A 20,698-nucleotide genomic window follows, 5' to 3' on the forward strand; every position below is an offset into this window, starting at 1 on the left:
CGTTTATAAAATTTACATCAAAAGCTTTCTGAGGAATGTGTGTTTAATTTCTTTCTCCTCATGTATGAGAATCAGTTTATTCCTGAAATACTTTTTGTACTGACAGGTGATAATGGACAGTGTGAGTGCACCACTGTAGACTCTCCGCTGGGATTACCTGGTCCCACTGGGGCTCATGGTGATGCAGGGATGATGGGAGAATTTGGTCAGGAGGGTGATGTCGGAGACCCTGGTATCCCAGGAGACGACGGGTTCCCTGTAAGAAAACTCAATATGCATATTAAAATGTCTTCATTAATTCTTTTACATTGGTTATTTTAAGCACCGTTCCCTCACACTTTCTTTGTCTCATCTCTTAGGGCTTTCCTGGACCTGATGGAAGAACAGGCCCAAGAGGTCTAAAAGGGAACACAACCATAATCACAGAGAAAGGTGCGTTGTAAACATATCTCAACACATGGGCAAGAAAATGTAACATTTTCATACTGTACGTGCATGTGTATATTAATACCCATGTGTGTATTTGCGGTCTCTACAGGATATTCAGGGGATCCAGGAATCCCAGGACAAGATGGTGACACAGGAGCACCGGGTGCTCCAGGCCTGAGCGGTTTGCCCGGTTTCCCTGGGAGCCAAGGTCCTCCAGTGAGTCATCGGATCGTCATCTTCATTAGGGTGTCAGCTGATGTGATATCGTTAACAGTAAATGAGTCTTAATGTGCAATGATTGCGCTCATTCACATCAACAGGGAGAACGTCCGCCAGGAGAACACGGAGACAAAGGTTTCCCAGGTCCACCTGGTCGACCTGGTGCAGCTGGACTCAGGGGAGAACCTGGTGCAGTCCTTGGGGCCCTCAAAGGCCAACGTGGTTTACCTGGTGATGATGGCGTACTAGGCTATCCTGGAGTCCCAGGAGCACCTGGAAGCCCAGGTAAGAAGCAGCTGACTGCCACAGTCCCTCTTTTTTATCTGATTTTCATGTGGTGGTGTGTAGTTCTCTTCCAATGCTTTATCACTTTACAATGATTTTACCTGTTTTCACTATAACAAGTTTTATATTTGACCTCCCCCGCTCTCTGAAAGTACCCTCTTTTGTGATTAAATGCAAAGCAGTAAAATGGGAATGAGCAATAATGGCTTGAAAATAATAAAAAAATATGACGCATGACAAGTATATTTTGCCATTTTATGTACTTTTCTTTCTCTGCCTTCAGTTGTCTCCTTGATGCAGGGGCTGCATCCCTCAAACCAGCTACAGCTGAGCTTGTTTGAGTTAATGCTTTTGCTTTTGAATAACTCTTGTTCCGAATGCCTCTCTCTTTCATTTTCTCTCATTCGCAACTGAAAGGCGGCTGTAGTCCGACAGGAGATGGAGGACAGGTCGATGTAACAGGTAGCTGGTACAATAAGGTTTTCTCCTTATTGCCCTTATAACAACTCTGTTGTGCTTTGCCTTTGGATTATTTGATTTCTGTGCATGATTTTTTTAATATTTACAATTTTAGTGTGAGTGAATCGAGATTCTAGCTAATGTAATGATATTTTGAAAAACTGTTCACGCTGGGCAACAGACACAAATCACTGCACCAAATTAGTGTTTTGCACCAAAAAACAGTTTTACATAGAACCATGATGTGGCCCTGACGCCTTTTTTATTTTTTTCTTCTCAGGTCCTTGTAGTGCAGTTCCAGGACCTCCTGGGGCACCTGGATTTCCGGGACCAAGTGGACCACCAGGTTTCCCCGGTAACGATACTACTAGCCACTTCTTTATTTTGTCTGCAGGGTAAAAGGTTTTGGTTATTTTTGATGATCTGTTTATACATGGTGAACCAACAGGTCCTCTGGGCCAAAATGGTCTTCAGGGTTCTTATGGAATTACTGGAGAGAAAGGAGAAATAGGAGATCAAGGTATAGGTGGCCCTCCTGGACCACCAGGTAAGGAGTTACATGAAAACACTAGCCCATAGTCAAAAACTATGAAATGGTTCTTTATTTTTCTTTATTGTTTATTATTATTATTATTATTATTATTATTATTATTATTAACTTTGTATTTCTAAAACAAAGGTTTTGCTGGGCCCCGAGGAGAGCTAGGCTTTCCGGGAAGAAAAGGTTCAGTCGGAGTGGCTGGTCTGCCTGGTGTTCCTGGCCGGAATGGGGGACAAGGTGAGAAAGGTTTTCATGGAGAAGTCTTAGGGGCCTCACCTGGACCCCCCGGTGACCCAGGGCTGCCAGGGCTGCAAGGGAATAAAGGCCAGTCTGGGGATCCAGGAGAACCAGGCTATCCAGGTTAGTCACATTTTTACATTGTCATTGTCTTGTGTTCAAAATCAACAGTTTATTTCATAAACCTTTCAGTGAGCCTTCTCTCTTCTATTCCTGCTTTCAGCATTTATTTGGTTATTTAAAGAATAAAAAACTGAATATGTTATGTAACAGTTTTATTTATCCGTTGTTAACAGGAATGGTCGGCATGCCTGGTATGATTGGCTTCAAAGGTGATGCTGGCCCTGCAGGCCTGCAAGGGGAGAAAGGTAGGCCTGGGCCAGCTGGCAAGTACGGCTTTCCCGGTGACCCTGGGCACGTAGGTTCACCCGGGCCCCATGGTACCGCTGGACTGCCAGGTTAGGAAAAATTACACACTCACACACACACTCTCAAAAATGTTTGGGTTGTATCTGATGTCTCTACCTTCTGGTACATGGCCTTGCTCACCAGGTTTCCCTGGAGAGAGGGGAACTGAGGGAGATCCAGGCCCTCCAGGTCCAGCTGGATTAAAAGGGGTCCCTGGTGGCTACGGTGTGGATGGTGTCAATGGTGAGCACGGCCCAACAGGTGACCCAGGATTTCAAGGAGCAGATGGGCGTGCAGGAGTCCCAGGAATGAAAGGTCAGTTCCTTTGGTGTTGACCTTGATAACCTACTCCTTAAATGTGACAAAATAAAATGAAACTTCTACGATTAAGGCAGTTCTTTTTTCAAATTTACCATCTTTTTCTTTCCCAGGATACAAAGGTTCTCCAGGTATGGAAGGTTTTCAGGGACCCAGGGGTGATCTTGGGGTGCCGGGCCAAACTGGGATTAAAGGGGATTTTGGAGTGCCTGGCCAAGTTGGACCAAAGGGATCGGTAGGCAAAAGGGGAGAGAAAGGTAAGACTGTGTTTTTAATAAAGGTTTTGTTCATTCTCTCGGTCATTAGTCATTTGTCTATCTTGCTGTGGTTACATTTTTTCACAAACATTAAAGAACTATCTGCTTCTTCCCCACCATCATCTGCCAGGCGCGCGTGGTATTGATGGGCCTCCCGGGGAGAAGCCTCATTTTAAAAAAATGATTCAAATAAAAGGGGCCAAGGGAGAGCGAGGAAATCCAGGGACGCAGGGTTTCACCGGGCCAAGAGGTGCGCAGCTAGCCTCTAATATTCTTAAAGGCTTCTCTTTCACCCCAAACTTCACACATCCTCACATCTCACTCTTCCCTAAAGGCTCTAAGGGTTTGCCTGGTGTGCCTGGCAGTGAAGGATTTCACGGTACTCCTGGAGACCCCAGCAATGAAAAAGGACACCATGGAGATCAAGGTGCACAGGGGCTGCCAGGGATAAAAGGAATGCCAGGCCTAACTGGAAATCGGGGAATTAGTGGTTTTCAAGGAATGCCTGGCAACAAGGTAAGCAAAGTCACGGTGCAAAAATCGTAGAAATTAATGTATGAATGGTTCCATGGTAATTACTAAAAATTCATCAGGCAATCAGGTGGCCTGAAATATATATTATAATGTTTTTCAATAATGTTTTCTAAAATATACAAATAGCTGTAGCACATTTACAGTTCATAAAAGACATAGTGCATTACAGCAGGAGTGAAGCTCAATTATAATATGAAATTCATCATCATCAAAAGTAAAAGCACACAGCAACCTCCAAGACGAGAAAGTGTTAGAAGCTGCGGTCCTTCAAATGGTCACACAAGGCCAGCTTCAAAATTGTGAAAGCAAAGATAAAACTGTTAACAGCCTGGTACAAAAATATCTCCATTTATTGTCAACCTTCCACTTTGTAGGGCATTAAAGGAAGTCCTGGTGCTTATGGTGCATCTGGAGACACCGGAAGGAAGGGAGTCAAAGGTGCAACTCCATTCATACAGGGATACATTTATATCAATTCATTTCTATATAATTATGATGAAAGTATTTGACATGTTTATCAAACTTGAAACACTGTTACAGGTGATAAAGGCCCTCGTATAGATATTCCAGGATCTACGGGATATAGAGGAGAGGAGGGCTTTCAAGGAGAGCTTGGTACACATTTCTTCCTTAAGCTTTTGCTACTCAAGAATTCACCAACAAACCTTTAAAATTAAAGATTAATATTTGGCTGATATGCAATTATTGTTCACCCAATTTACAGGCCAAAAAGGATTACTTGGATTGCCTGGGGACAGGGGTACCACTGGTTTTGATGGTATTGCAGGAAAACCAGGATATACAGGAGATCCTGGAATATTTGGATACCCAGGTAAGACACATGACCCAATTGTGTACTTTGCCGTTTGAATTAAATTGCAATCCCTTTGATTCATACACATTTTGTTTTGATTCAGGCTCAGATGGCCAGAAAGGAAGTCCTGGTATCCAAGGTGAAAAAGGCTTTCCTGGAATTCCTGGAAACCAAGGACATTCAGGTTTTCCTGGCTTCTCAGGAAACAAAGGTAATAGAATCAGACCAGTGTCATCTTTTCTTTTCTTTAAAGCACATGCCTGTTGGCCACAATATTCTACCACCTGATCTACATAAATGTCCTCAGGTTTCCCCGGCCTGAAGGGTCTTTATGGACTACATGGACTGAAAGGACAAAAGGGTATCCAAGGAACACCAGGTAATCAACCACTGTAAAGCAAGAATTAAAAATCAATGTATTTGTGCACGCATCACTACTAAAATATACCTGTGTTTTTTTAGAAACCAGTCAAATGTTAACATACTACTTCTAATTGGATCCTTTACTCATTGAAACAATTACTTTTTTTAAGCTAATTTTCTGGTCATGTTTTTATCAGGTCTAGATATCATTGGACCAGCTGGCGATCCTGGAACCAAAGGAGAAAAAGGAGAGATTGGTGACCCCAACGACCAGTCTGGTTTTCCAGGCACAGAGGGCGTGAAAGGCTTCCAGGGACCCATCGGTGAGCCGCTGCTCCTCTGCATTCACAGGAGCTCAGTTAGACTTCAGTCCATCAACCTTAACAAATGAATGCACAGTATCGCACACAATGTGATACACGGATGCTGCAATGTGATTTAATCACATAAGTCTTACATTAATCTCGTGTTTCATTTGTTCAGGTGACCCTGGCCAACCTGGACCACCAGGATTTCGTGGCTCCATAGGGCCAGATGGAACTCCAGACAAACAAGGAGCCAGTGGAGACCATGGCTATATAGGAGTTAAAGGATACCATGGTGAGAAAATGCACAGAAACCCGTTATAACGTGTTATGTACACTTCAGATGTAGCATGTCTAAATATCTGACTGATTTGTTTATCAGGTTTTCCTGGACCCAGAGGATATCCTGGCGTGAATGCTCCTCCTGGTGAGAAGGGTCCAATGGGATTTAATGGATTTCCTGGAGTCCCTGGCAGGAAGGGATTCAAAGGAGATCAAGGTTTATTTGGACAAAGGGGCCCTAATGGTGTTTCTGGGAAGAAAGGTAAGGACAAATATCATGCAGAATACCTGAAATAAAGAAAATTAAAAAATAACTTGATGATCTTAAAATGGCATAGTGTGTTGATATTTGGTGAAGTTATCATGTGCTACATTGTGCACAACCTTGATATACTTCTGCTTTATAGGAGTGAAAGGAGAGCAAGGATTGATGGGCGTTCCAGGTTTTATTGGTGTGAAGGGTGAAAGAGGACCAGCTGGTCCAAAAGGAAATGCAGGGATCCCAGGTAAATTGTGCCCTGATATATCCACTATTCACTACATATCAAATATTCGTTCTCTGTTGTCTTGGTCATGACATAATCCATCCCTTCTGTAGGTTTTCCTGGCTTCCCAGGAAACCAGGGTCCTGCTCCTCTTCCTATCCATATCCCAGCAGAGCGAGGAAATGCAGGGCCACGTGGTATCCAGGGACCAAAGGGAAGAGCAGGGGAACCAGGGCCAGAGGGTCCCCCAGGGGATCCGGGTTAGTCCTTTTAATAAAGTCTGCTGTAAAGAAAAGCATCCATGACAGAAATGTCCTGCTCATGAATATCTACATATTGTGTTCCTGCACAGGTTTCATGGGACCCCTCGGACTGAAGGGCATGCCGGGAATCAGTGGGACACCAGGAATTCCTGGATTCCGTGGAGAGGTTGGAAAAATCGGCCACCCTGGTCTGCAAGGCATGGAAGGTGTGTCTGACACTGTGGGGCAGTTTAGCATTAGGTTCATAAACCTGGATTAGAGGTTTTAAAGTAGGTGAACCTTAAACTGAAAACCAGTTAGCAGGAGTTTTCAGATTTTTGTTTATTGTGACAGTTTAAGTGATTGAACCATTTGAACATCAAGCATTGAACCGAAAATTAATACCAGTGAGCTTAGAACTTGAAAATTCCCGAAGATCTGATTGTGTAACTGTCGATTTTGAGGCCAATTGTGAAAGATTTGAGACAGTAAAGTTTACAGTGAAACCTAAATACGTTGCATGATACATATCCAGATCCACAAAGTGCTGCTGTTATAACAAGTGTATTTTTGGAATCATTATGTAATGCATAATTTTGTCATGTTGCAAAACTTTGCATTTTGTAATAGGTCACCGTGGCAACCCTGGGATCCCTGGGTTACCTGGTATGCCTGGCCGCAGCGTCAGCGTAGGCTACCTGTTGGTGAAACACAGTCAGTCAGAGCAGACGCCCATGTGTCCCGTGGGGATGAATAAACTGTGGGGAGGCTACAGTCTGCTGTACCTTGAAGGCCAGGAAAAGGCCCACAACCAGGATCTTGGTAAGTTGGAATAAGTTGAGATCTCCTCTCAGGTGCAAATAGACTTTGCTGCTGGAGACAGATCAGTTGACTGTGCAGTGCTGTTGGGTGCTTGTTATAGCACATAGCTGTCAAAATGCATTAATTGTTCTGGTGAACATCTCCACATTGAATGAAACTGACATTGTGAGCCAGTGAAGCAGAAGACATGCAAAAGAGGTCGGGCTCTTCAGCTCTCGCTGCCGGCAGAGTTTGATTTGTTTCAACCAGTCAGCGTTATCACAAAATCTCTGATTTCAAGTTGCAACACAGTGGCATGAAGGTGACTTGTGGAATATAATACGTGTATTTTCCCCAGCCTGTGTCACACTGGTGACACACTCCCAATGGCTTCCTTGGTAGTGACGCAATCATTTTGAGTGTTTCTTCTCCAATTCATCTTTCTTTGTTTCTCTGTTGTATTTAACTATATATTTGTATATATTACATATTACAAATCCTGTCAAATGTCGATTTTCAACTGTACAATTGTTCCATTTCTATTTTTTTTTTTTTTAAGTAAATGGAAATTTAATCATTTTCATTCAATGACATGTAATCATAGCATTAAAGCTAAAAGATTTGTGTTATACAAAACAACTTGCCAAGCCTCACAAAGCGTAACTTGACTGTCATTTCAGGTTTGGCTGGCTCCTGCCTCCCACGGTTCAGCACCATGCCCTTCCTCTACTGCAATCCTGGAGACATTTGTTACTATGCCAGCAGAAATGATAAATCCTACTGGTTGTCAACAACGGCTCCTCTTCCCATGATGCCAGTAGAGGAGGGAGAGATCAAACCATACATTAGCCGCTGCTCGGTATGCGAAGCGCCTTCTGTTGCCATCGCTATCCACAGCCAGGACATCACCATCCCACAGTGTCCTGCGGGCTGGCGCAGCCTTTGGATTGGCTACTCCTTCCTCATGGTGAGCTGTGGTTTTATCATCAACATAAGTACTGTATTTTGGTAGATTTTCAGTATCTGTGCTTCACTTGAGTGATTTATTTTTTTTGGGAACTTTACTTTAGAGGTGCTGGCTCCAATTAATTTAAATTAAAGGAGTGATTAGTTTATTTTGGAGAGTACAGATTTGATTGCGATTGAAATGTGGGTCTATCCTCTCAACCTTCTGAATTCCTGCTGACCATAAATCTCATTTTTTAAGAGTTAAATAATTTCACAAAACAATTGACCATTGCTGTTTTTAACAAACATTACCCAAACAGCAGAAATCAGTAAAACTAGTAAGTTATTGTCTCCTGCAGATTTGGATGCCTGTGAGCATTTATAATTTATTAATGTTATTTGGTGGCAAAAAGAAAATGTAAAATCACTGGATCTCTCCTTAAAATACTGCATTCCCATTTCTTTCTCTGCCACCTTTGTTTCCACAGCATACAGCAGCAGGAAATGAAGGTGGAGGTCAATCCTTGTCATCCCCCGGCTCCTGCCTTGAAGACTTCCGCACAACACCATTCATTGAGTGCAATGGGGCCAAAGGTACATGCCACTACTTCGCTAACAAGCACAGCTTCTGGCTAACATCCGTAGATCAGTCTTTCCACACTGAGCCGGCAGCAGAGACGCTCAAAGCAGGCCAGCTCCTGTCCCGCATCAGCCGCTGCCAGGTCTGCATGAAGAATTTGTGAAAGACTCTGCAGTAGTGATGGCAGAAAGAAGTTTGTCCATTGACAGAGGTCTTGTGTCATCTCTCTATCCATGTGTCAAACCAAATTAAGGAGGAACTCTGAAATGCTGAATTAGATCAGTGTATATGGGGAAACTCCAAACTGCAGAGCTGAGATATGTAATGAGTGTGTGATTCTCTGAGCTTTGAATGAAATGCCCCACTGTAGATAAAACAGGAGAAGCCCCTTAATGAAATCAACAGCATTATGGGAAAAGTATTTTATGATATATGTAGATTGGTGCTTACTGTTTAACTTATTACCTCAGTTACTGTGACACAGATCAGAGACCATACACTACAGCTGAACCAAAGATGCCTGTTTATGCACTGCTTCAGTTTATAAGGATGTTTTGTTTTCCATTGTTTAGGGTATACAGCCCACCATAAAGCCACTAACACTGCTTCTCTCCCAATTGAACAATGTGTCATTAGGTGTTGTTTGTTGATATTGACAGTATTACCCTACCACAGCTTTTACAAAACCTATTTTTATATGACTTTCCAAGCTGTTAACTTTATGCATTTATCAATGACTGCAAAATAGTCTGTAGCTCTATTTTTCATACACCCTATGTTCACACAATGCACTGATTTCTTTGTATTTATGCCAACTGAATGAACTTGACCCTCTTCCCTCAGAGTTTTAATCATATCTTATCTAACACTACTTGTGTTTAAAACTAAATTACCTTTATAAATCTACTAATTATTGAACTGCCCCAAGATGGCAACAGCCTGGATCAAAGGTCTGACTGTAGCAAATTCTTGCTCTGGTCACTGATCCCGAGTCAAAATTTTCCCTTCTTTGAGGCTCCCTTGTTTGGAAATAGCTCAATTAGATTATGAAAATAGAGATTTTTTTTTTTTTTACTTGTAATTTTTCTTAACATGATTTCATAAGACTGTAAAGAATAAATGTTGATGCTATACTTCTGACGGTGTCATTTTACTGTCACAAACTGACAGACCAGGCAAACTGCAAAATAAAAAATCTTTATTATGACAACATATCTAAAAATGCAACAGGGGTATTCACTATTTACACTTGTTGAAAAGTTACAAAAGTGGTAATACAATATAGAGATTGATATCAATAGTAGTCACAAAATATTTAAGTAAATTAGAAAGTGTGATTCGAGAAAAGAGAAAAAAAAAAACAAAACAAAAAAAACAAAAACTAAAAATTCACCTATAATAAACACAGTGAAATGTGCCACCCAAATAACAATTAGTGCTGTTCCATTTACATTTAATTCATTTTAGCAGTGACTGACTTACGTATGTTATCTGCTCACAAACATCTTTGGGATACAAGTGCAGGGTTTCAAAGTACAAAGTGATAATGCAGCAAGCATTTATTTCCCTTCCTTACACAGGGAATGTCTCTGGACACTATGAACTAGCTTTTTCTGACCTTGTTCATACCATCAAGCGTGTGTGTGTTTTACTGGGATGTCATTAATGTTATTGGGTCTCAGTCAAGTAAGCAATTAAGTACCATCACAGTATGCTTTTGGTGCTCAGACCAACCTGTTGAATGTCCTTTGTTAAAAATGGAGTCAGCATTAGGCAGCCTCTCCACTTCTTTTTAGCAGATTCTAGCAGCAGGTAGATTTGGTCCGCTTGCCACTGGCCACCCTGCACTCCTCCAGGTCAACTGTTGGAGACTCCTGGTTCTCATTTCTCTTCCTCAGGATAGAAGGTAGCACCAGATCAAAGAGAGTCTCAAATAAAGTGTCCACATTGTAGCCTGTCTTGGCACTTGTTTCAAAGCACATTTTCTCTGCAGGCAGGCTGCTCTTTTCCTCCAGGCCCTTATAGCGCAGTATTCTCCCATAAAGAGCCAATGCATCCTCATGGGTGACTTGTTTGTGCAGGATCATCCCAGAGAGGGATGCAGGGGAGGCCGGGGGTGTCGGACAGGCAGACAGTACTTGCGGTTCGGTCCTGTCTTCCTCACACTCAGTTTGATCTTGAGACACTCCATCTAGGTCTTGGGACAGATGGGCCTTCGGGTCTGTGAGATCAGCCTTGTTGCCCACTACAGCATAAATGCAGTCATGGTTAGCGGTATCCGTCAGGGACAGGAAACGCTCCTCCAGCTCGGCTAAGCTTTGCCAGTTGGTAACGTCATAAGTGAGTATGACAGCAGCCGCGCCTCGACAGTACATGGACCCCAAACCGTGGAACTGTTCACGACCTGAGGAGACACGGCAGGTCAGTGCCTGTGATGCTGCAGGGAACCAACTCAGCATGAACACATAACTGCACAGACTTGAACGCCATAATGCATAAGCAGCAGCACAGAGAGGAGACAAATAGGTCAGCAGTTTGAAAACAGAAGCAACCTTTGTTGTTAAAATATGCCGAATGCTTGAAAGGCAACATTGTGTGTGGATGGATTGTGACTGTGGCCATCCCTTGTTTGCCAGCTTATTAGTTACAGTCAGCTATAATTAATGCAGTCTAATACAACAGTCCAAGAATTAATCTTCATGAAGGAGAGAATGTCTGAAACCATTTTCATTTGGGTTGATTGAACTTTCAGGTCATTTTAGACTTTGTTGAATTATACTGAGATGCACTTCTGATATTTTGTTCAACAAATTGACATCAGTGAAGAAAGGTAAAGTATTCAAAATCATTCTTATGGTTGGATCCACATCCTTCAGTAGTCAAACAAACATTAGAATTTATTCTAATTCATGTTGGGACATCTGCATTGGACTGTGACCATTTCAGTTGGTGGTGCTTAATTAGCTGGCAGCAACAGGTTTACATATTTTTGGGCCACAACAATCAATTCTTATTGGCTGTTGTGTCTTTTTTTTCCCCCTCCAACTAATATATTTGGCATTGAGTTTACATCAAATTATTTTTTTAACTGAGCGTCTGAGATTTTGATTTAAAAAGTTGGTTAGTTTTTCTAGCAAGCTTTCTAATTATCTCAGCTCAATCCATGAGATTTTTTTTTTTTTATATAAAATCAATTCTTCACAGATACATCCTGAAATATATATCAATACACTGAAGAACTATGGGTGGGATATATTTCCTCTTCTTTTACTATCAGCTGTAGTGATTCCACTCAGTCCTGCTCCTTCCTCTGGAAAGCACTACTGGATGCACATTTGGAGAAGACGGGTTAAAGTGCAGGGAGTCCAGTCTTCCTGTCATCACTCTCTCATGTGACTCAGGAACAGGAACTAGGTTGACAGCTTATATCCCTAAAATGGGTTTATGAAATCAAAATATCTGAATAAAACCTGTTTTAACCAGAGGGGAAATAAACAACAGACCTCCTGGAGTCAGTATGACAAGCCAAATGTATGACACATTTTGATAAAACCTGTATAAACACCACTGTCCCAAAACTTGAGTGCTTATGCTGAAAGGTCTGTTGCCTTGAAATGACTCAGCGCTTATCCGGCATTTCTTCACCACACTGACCGAGTAAAACAAACGCAATGGCTTTCAGTCAGAGGTCATGGAGTTAGGGAGCACAGGGGGGAAATTGTTTACTGGGGACATGGCCTGCCTGTCCTTATCTCTGTGGATCACCAAAACTATTTTTGTGAAGTGTGTAATTGACTGGAGATTTCCATGATTCATGTCTACAGTTAGGTCTGCAGTAAGTACATGAACAATTCTTGTCCCAGCCAATAAAAATAAACACATTTGTTATTGAAACAAATGAATCTAAAGAAAAGGCTTCTGAGATCCCTCTCTCTGATCCTGCTGTCCTGTAAAATCTACACTCAAGTCATGTACTTAATTTACTATAAGAACACTGTTAATAGGTGAAGAGCAGAAAGTCTGGTCTCTGCCCAACTGTGCCAGTAGTGTAGCATTGAAACTATTAGTGTGTAAACAACACTGTCGCTTTCAACTTCACACATCAATTACTTTCTTTTCTGTTTATATTTATTCAATTCCACTGGCTGTAGTGTCAAACCACATTAACAAATTTAAGATAATTCAGAAATAACTTAAGATGCACACTCATCATTGATCCTGAACACATCAGAGTAGTGATTTCACAATACAGAATTTTGACCAACTCTGCAGCGACGTTTTAACTTAATTCTGTTTGAGGATTATAACAAACTTATCCTTAAAGTGTTAAGGAACCTAAGGCCAATCTGCTAGCACATTAGCAATTCACATTATAACAGACCAAGAGCCAATCTGGGGTTTCAAAATGGGCAATGACAAAAAAAATTGTTTACCAGCATTATCACACACCACTTTTTCAAATGAAGGAATTCATACATTTTAGCTCCATTCATTTGTAACACCTTTAGGAAGGAAATCAATAAATGGCCTGGAATCACAATAGAAATAAAACTGACCTGATGATTATCAAATATTGTGTTGTTTAATCGCTTGACTAACATGTCTATCTTCATTAGAGGCTATTTCATGTTTTCATTTTTCTTGAAAGCTACATTCATTTAAATGTATTTGACAAACTTCAATGTTAATATGTTCATTTATTTTACAATCTTATCCACTTTTACCGCGTAAAATCTTTGTTTTGTTTTGTTTTTTTTTTTTGCCTTAAGGGTTTTAATTGTGCAAGACATAACAGGACGTCTGATGGTTTCGTCTTTGTTTAAACATTAGAATTGTTGTTTGTTTGTTTTTCTGGGAAATGCCGGACACACAAACTGCAAAGGTTGTCGTGAAGCGGGCTGCCCGTACACACCGAAGGTCACATGCCTGTGATTGCCTCAGGTGGCGGGATCACGCCTTATCAGGTAAACACAGCTAGATGAAGAGTTTTAGATAAGCAGTAGTCAAATACACACACACACACACATATTACCAGCAGTGTCCCATATGGAGATATTGTAGGGTCCCCACTGTTTGAGGAAAAACGCCCCTCCGACGGTGCTGATGGTGTCTTTGAATTTCCGCTCCGTGTACCTGTGGAGCAGCGACGTCTTCCCCACGTTCATGTCTCCCAGGAGAACCACTTTGACGTCGGGCTTCTTCATTTTCGACACCTCGGGCATGGTGGTGGTGTGGCTGGCTCTCTTTAAAAGTTAAAAAGAAAAAAAAAAAGCGCGGTCTAGCTCCTGGAAATAACGCCGCGCTGCTCGAGAGCTCCTCCGACAAACGCCATGTTACGCATCGAGGTGAATTAGTGACAGCGTCGCAGTCCGCTGCCGGCCCGGCCGCTGGCTGAACTTCAGAAAGTAACGGCGGTCAAACAGGAAGTAGGTGCGGAGCCGAAGAGGACGCTGGGATCTTTGTACCCTGCGCTCTGCCTGTCAGGTAGGGATGGGAAGTTCGGATCTTTTTACTGGCACGGGTCTTTTAATCTCGTGATGATAATATAATATTGCACCTGAAAATGAACTGGGATGTAAATTAAAAATACAGAGGTTGCTGATCTACCGGTTTTGTGCCATGTTCCTTGAGCAGCACGGTGGCATAGTGGGTAGCGCTGTTGCCCCTAAATAAGAAGGTTCGATTCCTGTGGGCAATCTAGGTTAATTAGATCGAAAAAGCGGTAATGAAAAACATGAACTGGTTTCCAACACACTGATCCCTCCACAGAGACGGGATCCCCTGGACTCCCTAGACCAGATCCCTCCACAGAGACTGGAACTCCCAGAGACCAGAGCCCTCCAGAGACTAGAGACTAGACCAGACTCGCCCACAGACTAGTGACAGCATTGGTTGTGTTACTGCTGGTACCACAGGAATAATGAATGAAAGACCCGAAGACCCGTAGTTATGAATCTACGTAGTTATGATTCAACAAATCAGCCATTCCTACACAGAGAATATGTGCCAGAAAGACCTGTTCGTGAATGAATCTGAGCCTGTGAATGTGTGGACCAGAGGAAAAACAGATGTCTTGTTACTCCTGAGTCATACAAAAGATTAGTTCAAAATGAACGAATCGTTCACGAACGACACATCTCGACTGTCATGTCCAGTAAAATAGAATACCTTAAAGTAAAATACCACCCACTTCTACTGATTTGCTTTTAAAAAATTACCCAGGGAAAACAAATAATTTGGAAAACACTGTGTTGTGAAGTTTAGGAAAAAAATTATGTGGGAAGAAAGTGACAAGGCATTGTGAATATATATACAATAAAAGTGTGGCAAAAGTAAATTAGAGCTATCGATCCAAAAATTTTAATCAGGGTCAAACTTTTTTAGGTTGGCATTTGTTGTCCTCCCAGCAACTTTGAGACTATCTGCGGTTGGTATATTGGTGGCTCTTTAGATTAAAGGCTTTGTGCTGCTGTTTCTGTTTGTTTATTTTTTTTAGCCTACGAGGTAAAGATTAGGGTATAAAATGCTAAATCTTAAAACACGAGTGTGGTCGTGAAAAATCACACGAACACATGTTATCAAAGATGATGAAAAACAAAAAAACATTGAAAACGGAATTCTCTTGAAAACAGTAGGCTATTCACAGCAGATTAAATTGTCTTTTTAATTCCGTCAAATTAAAGTGTTTGAGTCTAAGTGAAAGACCGGTGTATTTTTGATTTCATGTTTATGCGTCATTTTCTGTTTAAATAAGTTTTTCTACTTTTTATTTAATTCAAGATTCATTAACCAATGTCCCACAGTAAAGTCCTGTCGTAAATAGAAAAAAGAGCTAAAGATCAGATAGTCCGAGGTGTCAGCTAAGCCGCCACTTTAGTCTTCTTAATATTATTATTATTTACATTTCCACGTGTTTGCTTCTCAGTCCGTATACTTCCGGCTTATGTATGTAACCTTTATAGCCAGTAGAGTGATAGCTACCCTTTTATTTTACACTATGGACAGAAAAAGATGCGTCATCTTGTTGCTGTGGTTATTAAATCAATAATAGCGGCCAAATTTTACCATTAACTTTTTAGATTTACTGTTCCCTGTTTGTTGACATATTCCGTCTGTCCGAGGAGGCCTTGAAGGCATCGCCGACTCCTTCTTCCTGTCCTCCTGGGCCGGATCGGACCGGCCTCATGATCCGGATCGCCCACACTCATTTGTCAGCGTTGAGGCGCAGTTACGGTTTCGGTAAGAAGCAGCGGGGGGAAGAGGCTCCGTGTGTCGGTGTCTGCGGGGTCTGCGGGGTCGGACGGAGGATGAATCGCAACATGTCGCTGCAGATTCAGTCACTGCCCTTTTTCTCGGTCACAGTTGCTCTAGCGATTATCGCCACATTGGTCTGTTTGGACGGGAGAGGTAAAGTGAAGGAGGTGTAAAGGATTTAATTGCAACAGCCCGGTAGCTACTACATTATCTTTGCTGCAGCTAAAAGCCCGATAATGGAGGAGTTGACAGGGTAAAGTGCTGGGTAATGTCAGGTCTCTAGGACCCGGCAGACACCTGGGAGGGGCGGAGGAGGAGCGTGCGGGTAAGGGGGAAGTTGCCCCATGTAGGACTGATCAGGGGTCAGTCTTTAAACCCGCCTGGTGAAGGCGGGGTCCTCGGGTAGGATTTGGAAAAAGCCGATTCCCAGTCAGTTTCAATCAAAGAGCCAAGCGACTCATTTTGCGAGCGACGTAAAGGGACAAATAGACGGCAGGTTTCCCGCCAGCACGCTCAGATAGGGCCGACCTGCGGAAGGTCCTGTAATGGTCCCCAAGTTGGAAACTGCAACTGTGAGTCCTCCAGGTCCTCGTAAAGCAGCTCAGCTGTCCGTCCTCAGGCGACTGATGTTGTTTGGCCATACCTGGAACAAAGACCCGTGCCCTCCATCATAATCCGCAGTGTCAACATCTCCATCCAGCCCAGAGAGCCGGAGGTGACTCCGGCCGAGCCCGTCCGGATTCACCATGCAGGCGAACACAACGCGGGGCTTCCTGTGGTCGGACGTGGAGACGAGGACGTTGCTGAACATCTGGGGGGAGCAGGACATCCAGGCGGCGCTGGATGGAAACTTCAGAAACAGCTTCGTGTACCGAGACGTCTCCCGGAGGCTGGGGTCAATGGGCTTTGACAGGACGCCGGAGCAGTGCAGGGTGCGGATCAAGAGCCTCAAGAGACAGTACCTGCTGGCCAAGGAGGGCAATCTGCGGAACAACGGGCAGTACCACAAGATCTGTAAGTTTTACGACACCATGGAGAGGATTTTAAGCAACCGGCCCGGTCTTGACCCTCATGAGTTTATGGACAGCGGTGCGGGGGGGGAGGAGACCGTGGAGGGCCTGGAGGAGGATGGAGAGGATGCTCAGGATGTCGACTCCGAAGGCAGAGGGGAGTGTCCTTACCCTGCAGAGACTGAAGTCAAGCTGGAATACCCCACTGTCCCCATCCCTATTCCGGTTAAAGTGACGGTGGGCAATAACAGTACGTTCCATGCATTTGTTGCCTGGTGCTAGATGAATGCAGAGTTTTAATTTTTGTATTTTCATCACATAATGTCTCTCTCTTCCCCACTTCAGACACACTAGTAAAGCCTCCCAACAGCAACCAGTCGGCCAGTAGTCTGTCAAACAGAACGCCTAAGCGACCAAGGAAGAGACGGACGAACTTCCCCATGGAGAAACTAATGGAGCAGTACCTGGAGCAGAGCGCCCAGGCCGAGGACAACTTCTACCGGATGGAGGAGCAGCGCCTGCAGGCAGAAGACCGCCGCAGGGAGGCCGAGCATGCCAGGGAGCTACACATGCTTCAGATGCTTGGCCAGATGTTCTCCAGCATCTCCTCCACCAGACCCAGTTCTCCTGTCACCCCCCCCAAGACGGCTCCTGCTGTCCCCTCATCTGTCTTCTCCAGTGCCTCTCCATCATGTGCACGTGGCCAAACTAGTCATTTCAGACGCCCCTCACAGCAGAAAGACTGTTTCAACCAACAGAGTCAACTGACTACCCCATTAGGTACTGGGCTCGGTGTTATGTTTGCAGCCCTGAGGTGGAATTTGAGAAGGAGGACTTGGAAATTACAGGCATATCGGCTGTAATGTGCAGCGTCATTTGCGTCTTCATTAGTTAATTTATCTTTATTTGCAGTGCGTTGTCTGTGTTTGTTTTGCATTTGTTATCTTTTGTTAGGTCATGTCAATGGAAGGTAAAAGCATATCTTAGCTGCTCACTGAATATTAAGAGGCACTCCACTTTTTGAAACTCTCACTGTTTTATTTCCTCAGTGTTTGAACGCTACTATAGCTTGGGGTCGACATTGAAGAGAGGCATGGATGATGATGATAACATGCTCTCACTGGTAAAGAACATAGTTCCCGCCCTGACATCCAAAAAGCACAAAGGACAAGATGGACGTATTGGGATCATTGGAGGATGCCAAGAGTATGTGGCACAAAAACCAAAGCCTCCTCTTTAATACAACCAAGACTCAGCAACAACAGTTGTTAGTTGTTTACAGAACATCTGCCCTAAATTTTTTGTGTTTTCACTCCCTAAAGCTATACTGGGGCTCCATACTTTGCTGCTATCTCTGCACTCAAAGTGGTAAATAATGACCATAATAATCCTGACAGATTTTGAATTCATTTAACAGAATACAACCTTATGGCTTTTAGCTCATGTCCAGTTCTGCTGTAGTGACTGCACTTTTTTCCTTGTTTCTAGGGAGCTGACTTGTCTCACGTTTTCTGCACCAAAGACGCTGCCACTGTCATCAAATCATACAGCCCTGAGCTCATAGTTCACCCTGTTCTGTAAGTACAAGATATTCATCACACACAACAATATGTCTGTTAAGAAAAAGAATAACCCGTATGTACTTACATGAGGTATGGTGACTTTTCTTTACAAATATTATATTCTTAAATGGGCAGTTGTAATTGCTACACATTTTCAGGAGAGCTATTGTAAAAGCGTCACAATGAATTGTGATGTTCTATAATGACAATCATTAATAATAAGTAATATTGTAAAATTGTTAGGTGAAATTTTGCAGTTGCTTATAAGCCAGTTATTTACCGTATTACCCTATATGAAAATTCACAAGTTGCTTTGATCGTTGTGCCTTCTCGCCTGCTATCGACTGAAGGAAGACCCAGTGATAAAAATCAGTGTGATTGTTGTCCTTCAAAATACATTGTGTGTTCATGATTGCTATTCATGAGCTTTAATGGCAGTTTTAGCTGTATTTATAGAAGTAAAATGTGTACATATTGGGTGTAAGAGCATGAACAGAGTTTTACTCAATAATGTATGCAATTCAACTTATATAAAATCGATTTATGTTTATTTCTCTGTGTGTGCTTGTCAAGGGACAGCCCTAATGCAGTGGAAGAGATTGAAAAATGGCTCCCAAGACTGCACGGACTCGTAGTGGGACCAGGTCTAGGGAGAGAAGACTTATTACTGAAAACAGCTAAGGTGTATGAAATGTATTTACATTGTCTTGCACTGAAAATAGACCCATAGGTCAGCTAGTTGTGGACAATCGGAAAACTTTTTTTTTTTTTTTTGTGTTTTTTATGATAGAATTAAGAGACCAGTATACTCTTGAGGTTGATCACTACATAAGGATTTCTCAATAATGTCTAATTTTTACTTTATCTCCAAATAACTCTTTCTTTTCTCTCCTTTAGGAGGTGATAGAGAAGTGCAAAGCAAGAGATATCCCGATAGTCATTGATGCAGTAAGTCCTGATGAAATAAAGTTCCAGCTGTTGAACAGATGGGATTTTGTTTGCATAGCTATGCACAGCCACCGAGTGTGTGTGTTTGTTTGCTTGTTTTTAACAGGATGGATTATGGCTAGTTACACAGCAACCATCTGTTATTCAAGGGTACCAGAAGGGTATTCTCACACCTAATTTCATGGAGTTCACCCGACTGTACGAGGCACTGGTGAGTCTCTAGTGGAAACACTATATAATGAGGTTTAATGAGCTTCGAAATATGTTTCAAAATATGTGTGTGGGGTTTTTTTTCTGTTCCTCTCTTTCTCAGCACCATGAACCCATGGACAGCAGTGATCATCAACGCAGTGTCATGCAGCTCAGTGTAGCCATGGGCAACCTCACCCTGGTGCTAAAAGGAGAACATGATCTCATTACAGATGGCAGCAAGGGTCAGTATCAAGCCCATAGAGAGTTTTCACTCAGCTTTTCCAGACAAGCTTTAAAAATGTTCCAGCAAGTTGCTCATCTGTTGCATTAATGTATACGAATATACACTTTGATCTATATGCACTGGGATACTCTTTTGTTTTATTTTAAGTTGAGACTCCTTGTTTTCAGTGATTTCATGCAATATTGAAGGCAGTGGAAGACGATGTGGTGGCCAGGGTGATCTGCTGTCAGGATCTATGGGAGTGCTGGCACACTGGGCCCATACTGCCTTTGCAGCTGGACTGCTTAGAAGGTGGGTTTTAATATAAGTATATAAAAGACCATGCCAGTATTTTTTCATGTCTAACCACATGACCCACAAAGTGCACAAACAACATTACGTGAAGAATTTCTAAAATCTAATTCTATATATACATCTCCAGTATTTTTGTTTCTTAGTTAGGTATACCAAATGGCTAAAAAGTCCAGAAACACAAGAGTTGCCCTTTTTTTAAAATGTCATATTACAGATATAGATGCGGTTTCATATTCCCTAAGCCATTATTTTGCCTTCCTGCAGTGCGAGTCCATCATTGGTTGCAGCATTCGGAGCCTGTTCACTCACCAGACAGTGCAACAGTCAAGCTTTCCAGCAGCACGGCAGGTCCACCACCACCTCAGACATGATCCAGGAGATTGGCTCAGCCTTTAAAAAGCTTTTTGAAAGCTGACAAGAGAACTCAAACTGTTGTTCTAAAGAAAAAGCTAAAAGTTGTACATTCATATATGAACAGATTGCTATCCTTAATAACTGTTGCTTCAGCCTGTGAGTGGGTTGGATGATGGAAAAATGTTGTGATTAAGTAGAATTTTAATGAAGATTAAAGACCGTACTCAAAAACATACACACTGTTGACAGCCCAACACAGAGCAAAAAAAAAAACAAACCCTTAAACTATTTGAATTTTGAAATAAATAATAAGTAAGACAATCTTTTGTGATG

The 20,698-nt window shown here is 42.5% G+C and overlaps 3 protein-coding genes across 9 annotated transcripts in view; 2 read left to right on the plus strand and 1 right to left on the minus strand.

The window, feature by feature from the left end:
• col4a2 (collagen, type IV, alpha 2) overlaps positions 1–9,644 on the plus strand; it is a 44,096-nt gene extending 34,452 nt beyond the window's left edge. Inside the window, exons 22-48 of one of the 2 annotated variants that reach the window (XM_029530774.1) lie at positions 107–258; positions 360–432; positions 539–645; positions 750–933; positions 1,351–1,395; positions 1,673–1,747; positions 1,841–1,939; positions 2,072–2,293; positions 2,467–2,628; positions 2,723–2,893; positions 3,010–3,153; positions 3,284–3,403; positions 3,488–3,669; positions 4,062–4,125; positions 4,228–4,302; positions 4,412–4,519; positions 4,605–4,712; positions 4,809–4,880; positions 5,062–5,187; positions 5,348–5,464; positions 5,552–5,713; positions 5,859–5,957; positions 6,050–6,196; positions 6,289–6,405; positions 6,809–7,000; positions 7,660–7,946; positions 8,416–9,644. In XM_029530774.1, coding sequence (XP_029386634.1) covers positions 107–258; positions 360–432; positions 539–645; positions 750–933; positions 1,351–1,395; positions 1,673–1,747; positions 1,841–1,939; positions 2,072–2,293; positions 2,467–2,628; positions 2,723–2,893; positions 3,010–3,153; positions 3,284–3,403; positions 3,488–3,669; positions 4,062–4,125; positions 4,228–4,302; positions 4,412–4,519; positions 4,605–4,712; positions 4,809–4,880; positions 5,062–5,187; positions 5,348–5,464; positions 5,552–5,713; positions 5,859–5,957; positions 6,050–6,196; positions 6,289–6,405; positions 6,809–7,000; positions 7,660–7,946; positions 8,416–8,670 — 3,665 coding nt within the window. In that variant the 3' untranslated portion in view covers positions 8,671–9,644. The remainder of the gene's footprint in view (positions 1–106; positions 259–359; positions 433–538; positions 646–749; positions 934–1,350; positions 1,396–1,672; positions 1,748–1,840; positions 1,940–2,071; positions 2,294–2,466; positions 2,629–2,722; positions 2,894–3,009; positions 3,154–3,283; positions 3,404–3,487; positions 3,670–4,061; positions 4,126–4,227; positions 4,303–4,411; positions 4,520–4,604; positions 4,713–4,808; positions 4,881–5,061; positions 5,188–5,347; positions 5,465–5,551; positions 5,714–5,858; positions 5,958–6,049; positions 6,197–6,288; positions 6,406–6,808; positions 7,001–7,659; positions 7,947–8,415) is intronic. The other variant, XM_029530775.1, reaches the window with a different exon arrangement.
• A 97-nt stretch (positions 9,645–9,741) lies between these two features.
• Positions 9,742–14,059, minus strand: rab20 (RAB20, member RAS oncogene family). Its single transcript, XM_029530777.1, has 2 exons — positions 13,540–14,059; positions 9,742–10,911 (listed from the first exon to the last, which is right to left on the minus strand). Exons 1-2 carry the CDS (start codon positions 13,727–13,729, stop codon positions 10,310–10,312), a joined length of 792 nt encoding a protein of 263 aa, XP_029386637.1. The 5' UTR covers positions 13,730–14,059; the 3' UTR covers positions 9,742–10,309.
• Positions 14,060–15,570: 1,511 nt separating this feature from the next.
• naxd (NAD(P)HX dehydratase) lies at positions 15,571–20,686 on the plus strand. 6 transcript variants are annotated; one of them, XM_029530504.1, is made up of 11 exons: positions 15,765–17,038; positions 17,131–17,530; positions 17,821–17,977; positions 18,094–18,139; positions 18,260–18,348; positions 18,907–19,015; positions 19,231–19,281; positions 19,388–19,492; positions 19,595–19,715; positions 19,885–20,008; positions 20,276–20,686. In XM_029530504.1, exons 1-11 carry the CDS (start codon positions 16,508–16,510, stop codon positions 20,424–20,426), a joined length of 1,884 nt encoding a protein of 627 aa, XP_029386364.1. In that variant the 5' UTR covers positions 15,765–16,507; the 3' UTR covers positions 20,427–20,686. The 6 variants fall into 6 exon arrangements, with proteins under 6 accessions (XP_029386368.1, XP_029386364.1, XP_029386363.1 ...); XM_029530503.1 differs by having other exon boundaries at positions 15,765–17,021; positions 17,117–17,551; XM_029530505.1 differs by having other exon boundaries at positions 16,892–17,008; positions 17,117–17,551.
• Positions 20,687–20,698: the final 12 nt, after the last annotated feature.

The sequence above is a fragment of the Echeneis naucrates genome, chromosome 21 (assembly GCF_900963305.1).
Source record: "Echeneis naucrates chromosome 21, fEcheNa1.1, whole genome shotgun sequence".
In the NCBI taxonomy this organism is placed as follows: domain Eukaryota; kingdom Metazoa; phylum Chordata; class Actinopteri; order Carangiformes; family Echeneidae; genus Echeneis; species Echeneis naucrates.

What these genes read in the sequence shown, in the direction of transcription:
- naxd (XM_029530503.1), top strand. Translation starts at nt 16,508, where the DNA reads ATGCAGGCGAACACAACGCGGGGCTTCCTGTGGTCGGACGTGGAGACG. An exon ending in AGTGACGGTGGGCAATAACA is followed by an intron (nt 17,022 to 17,116) that starts GTACGTTCCATG and finishes TCCCCACTTCAG; the next exon opens with ACACACTAGTAAAGCCTCCC. An exon ending in CCCGACTGTACGAGGCACTG is followed by an intron (nt 19,493 to 19,594) that starts GTGAGTCTCTAG and finishes TCTCTTTCTCAG; the next exon opens with CACCATGAACCCATGGACAG.
- rab20 (XM_029530777.1), bottom strand. Translation starts at nt 13,729, where the DNA reads ATGCCCGAGGTGTCGAAAATGAAGAAGCCCGACGTCAAAGTGGTTCTC. An exon ending in CTCCATATGGGACACTGCTG is followed by an intron (nt 10,912 to 13,539) that starts GTAATATGTGTG and finishes GTGTCTCCTCAG; the next exon opens with GTCGTGAACAGTTCCACGGT.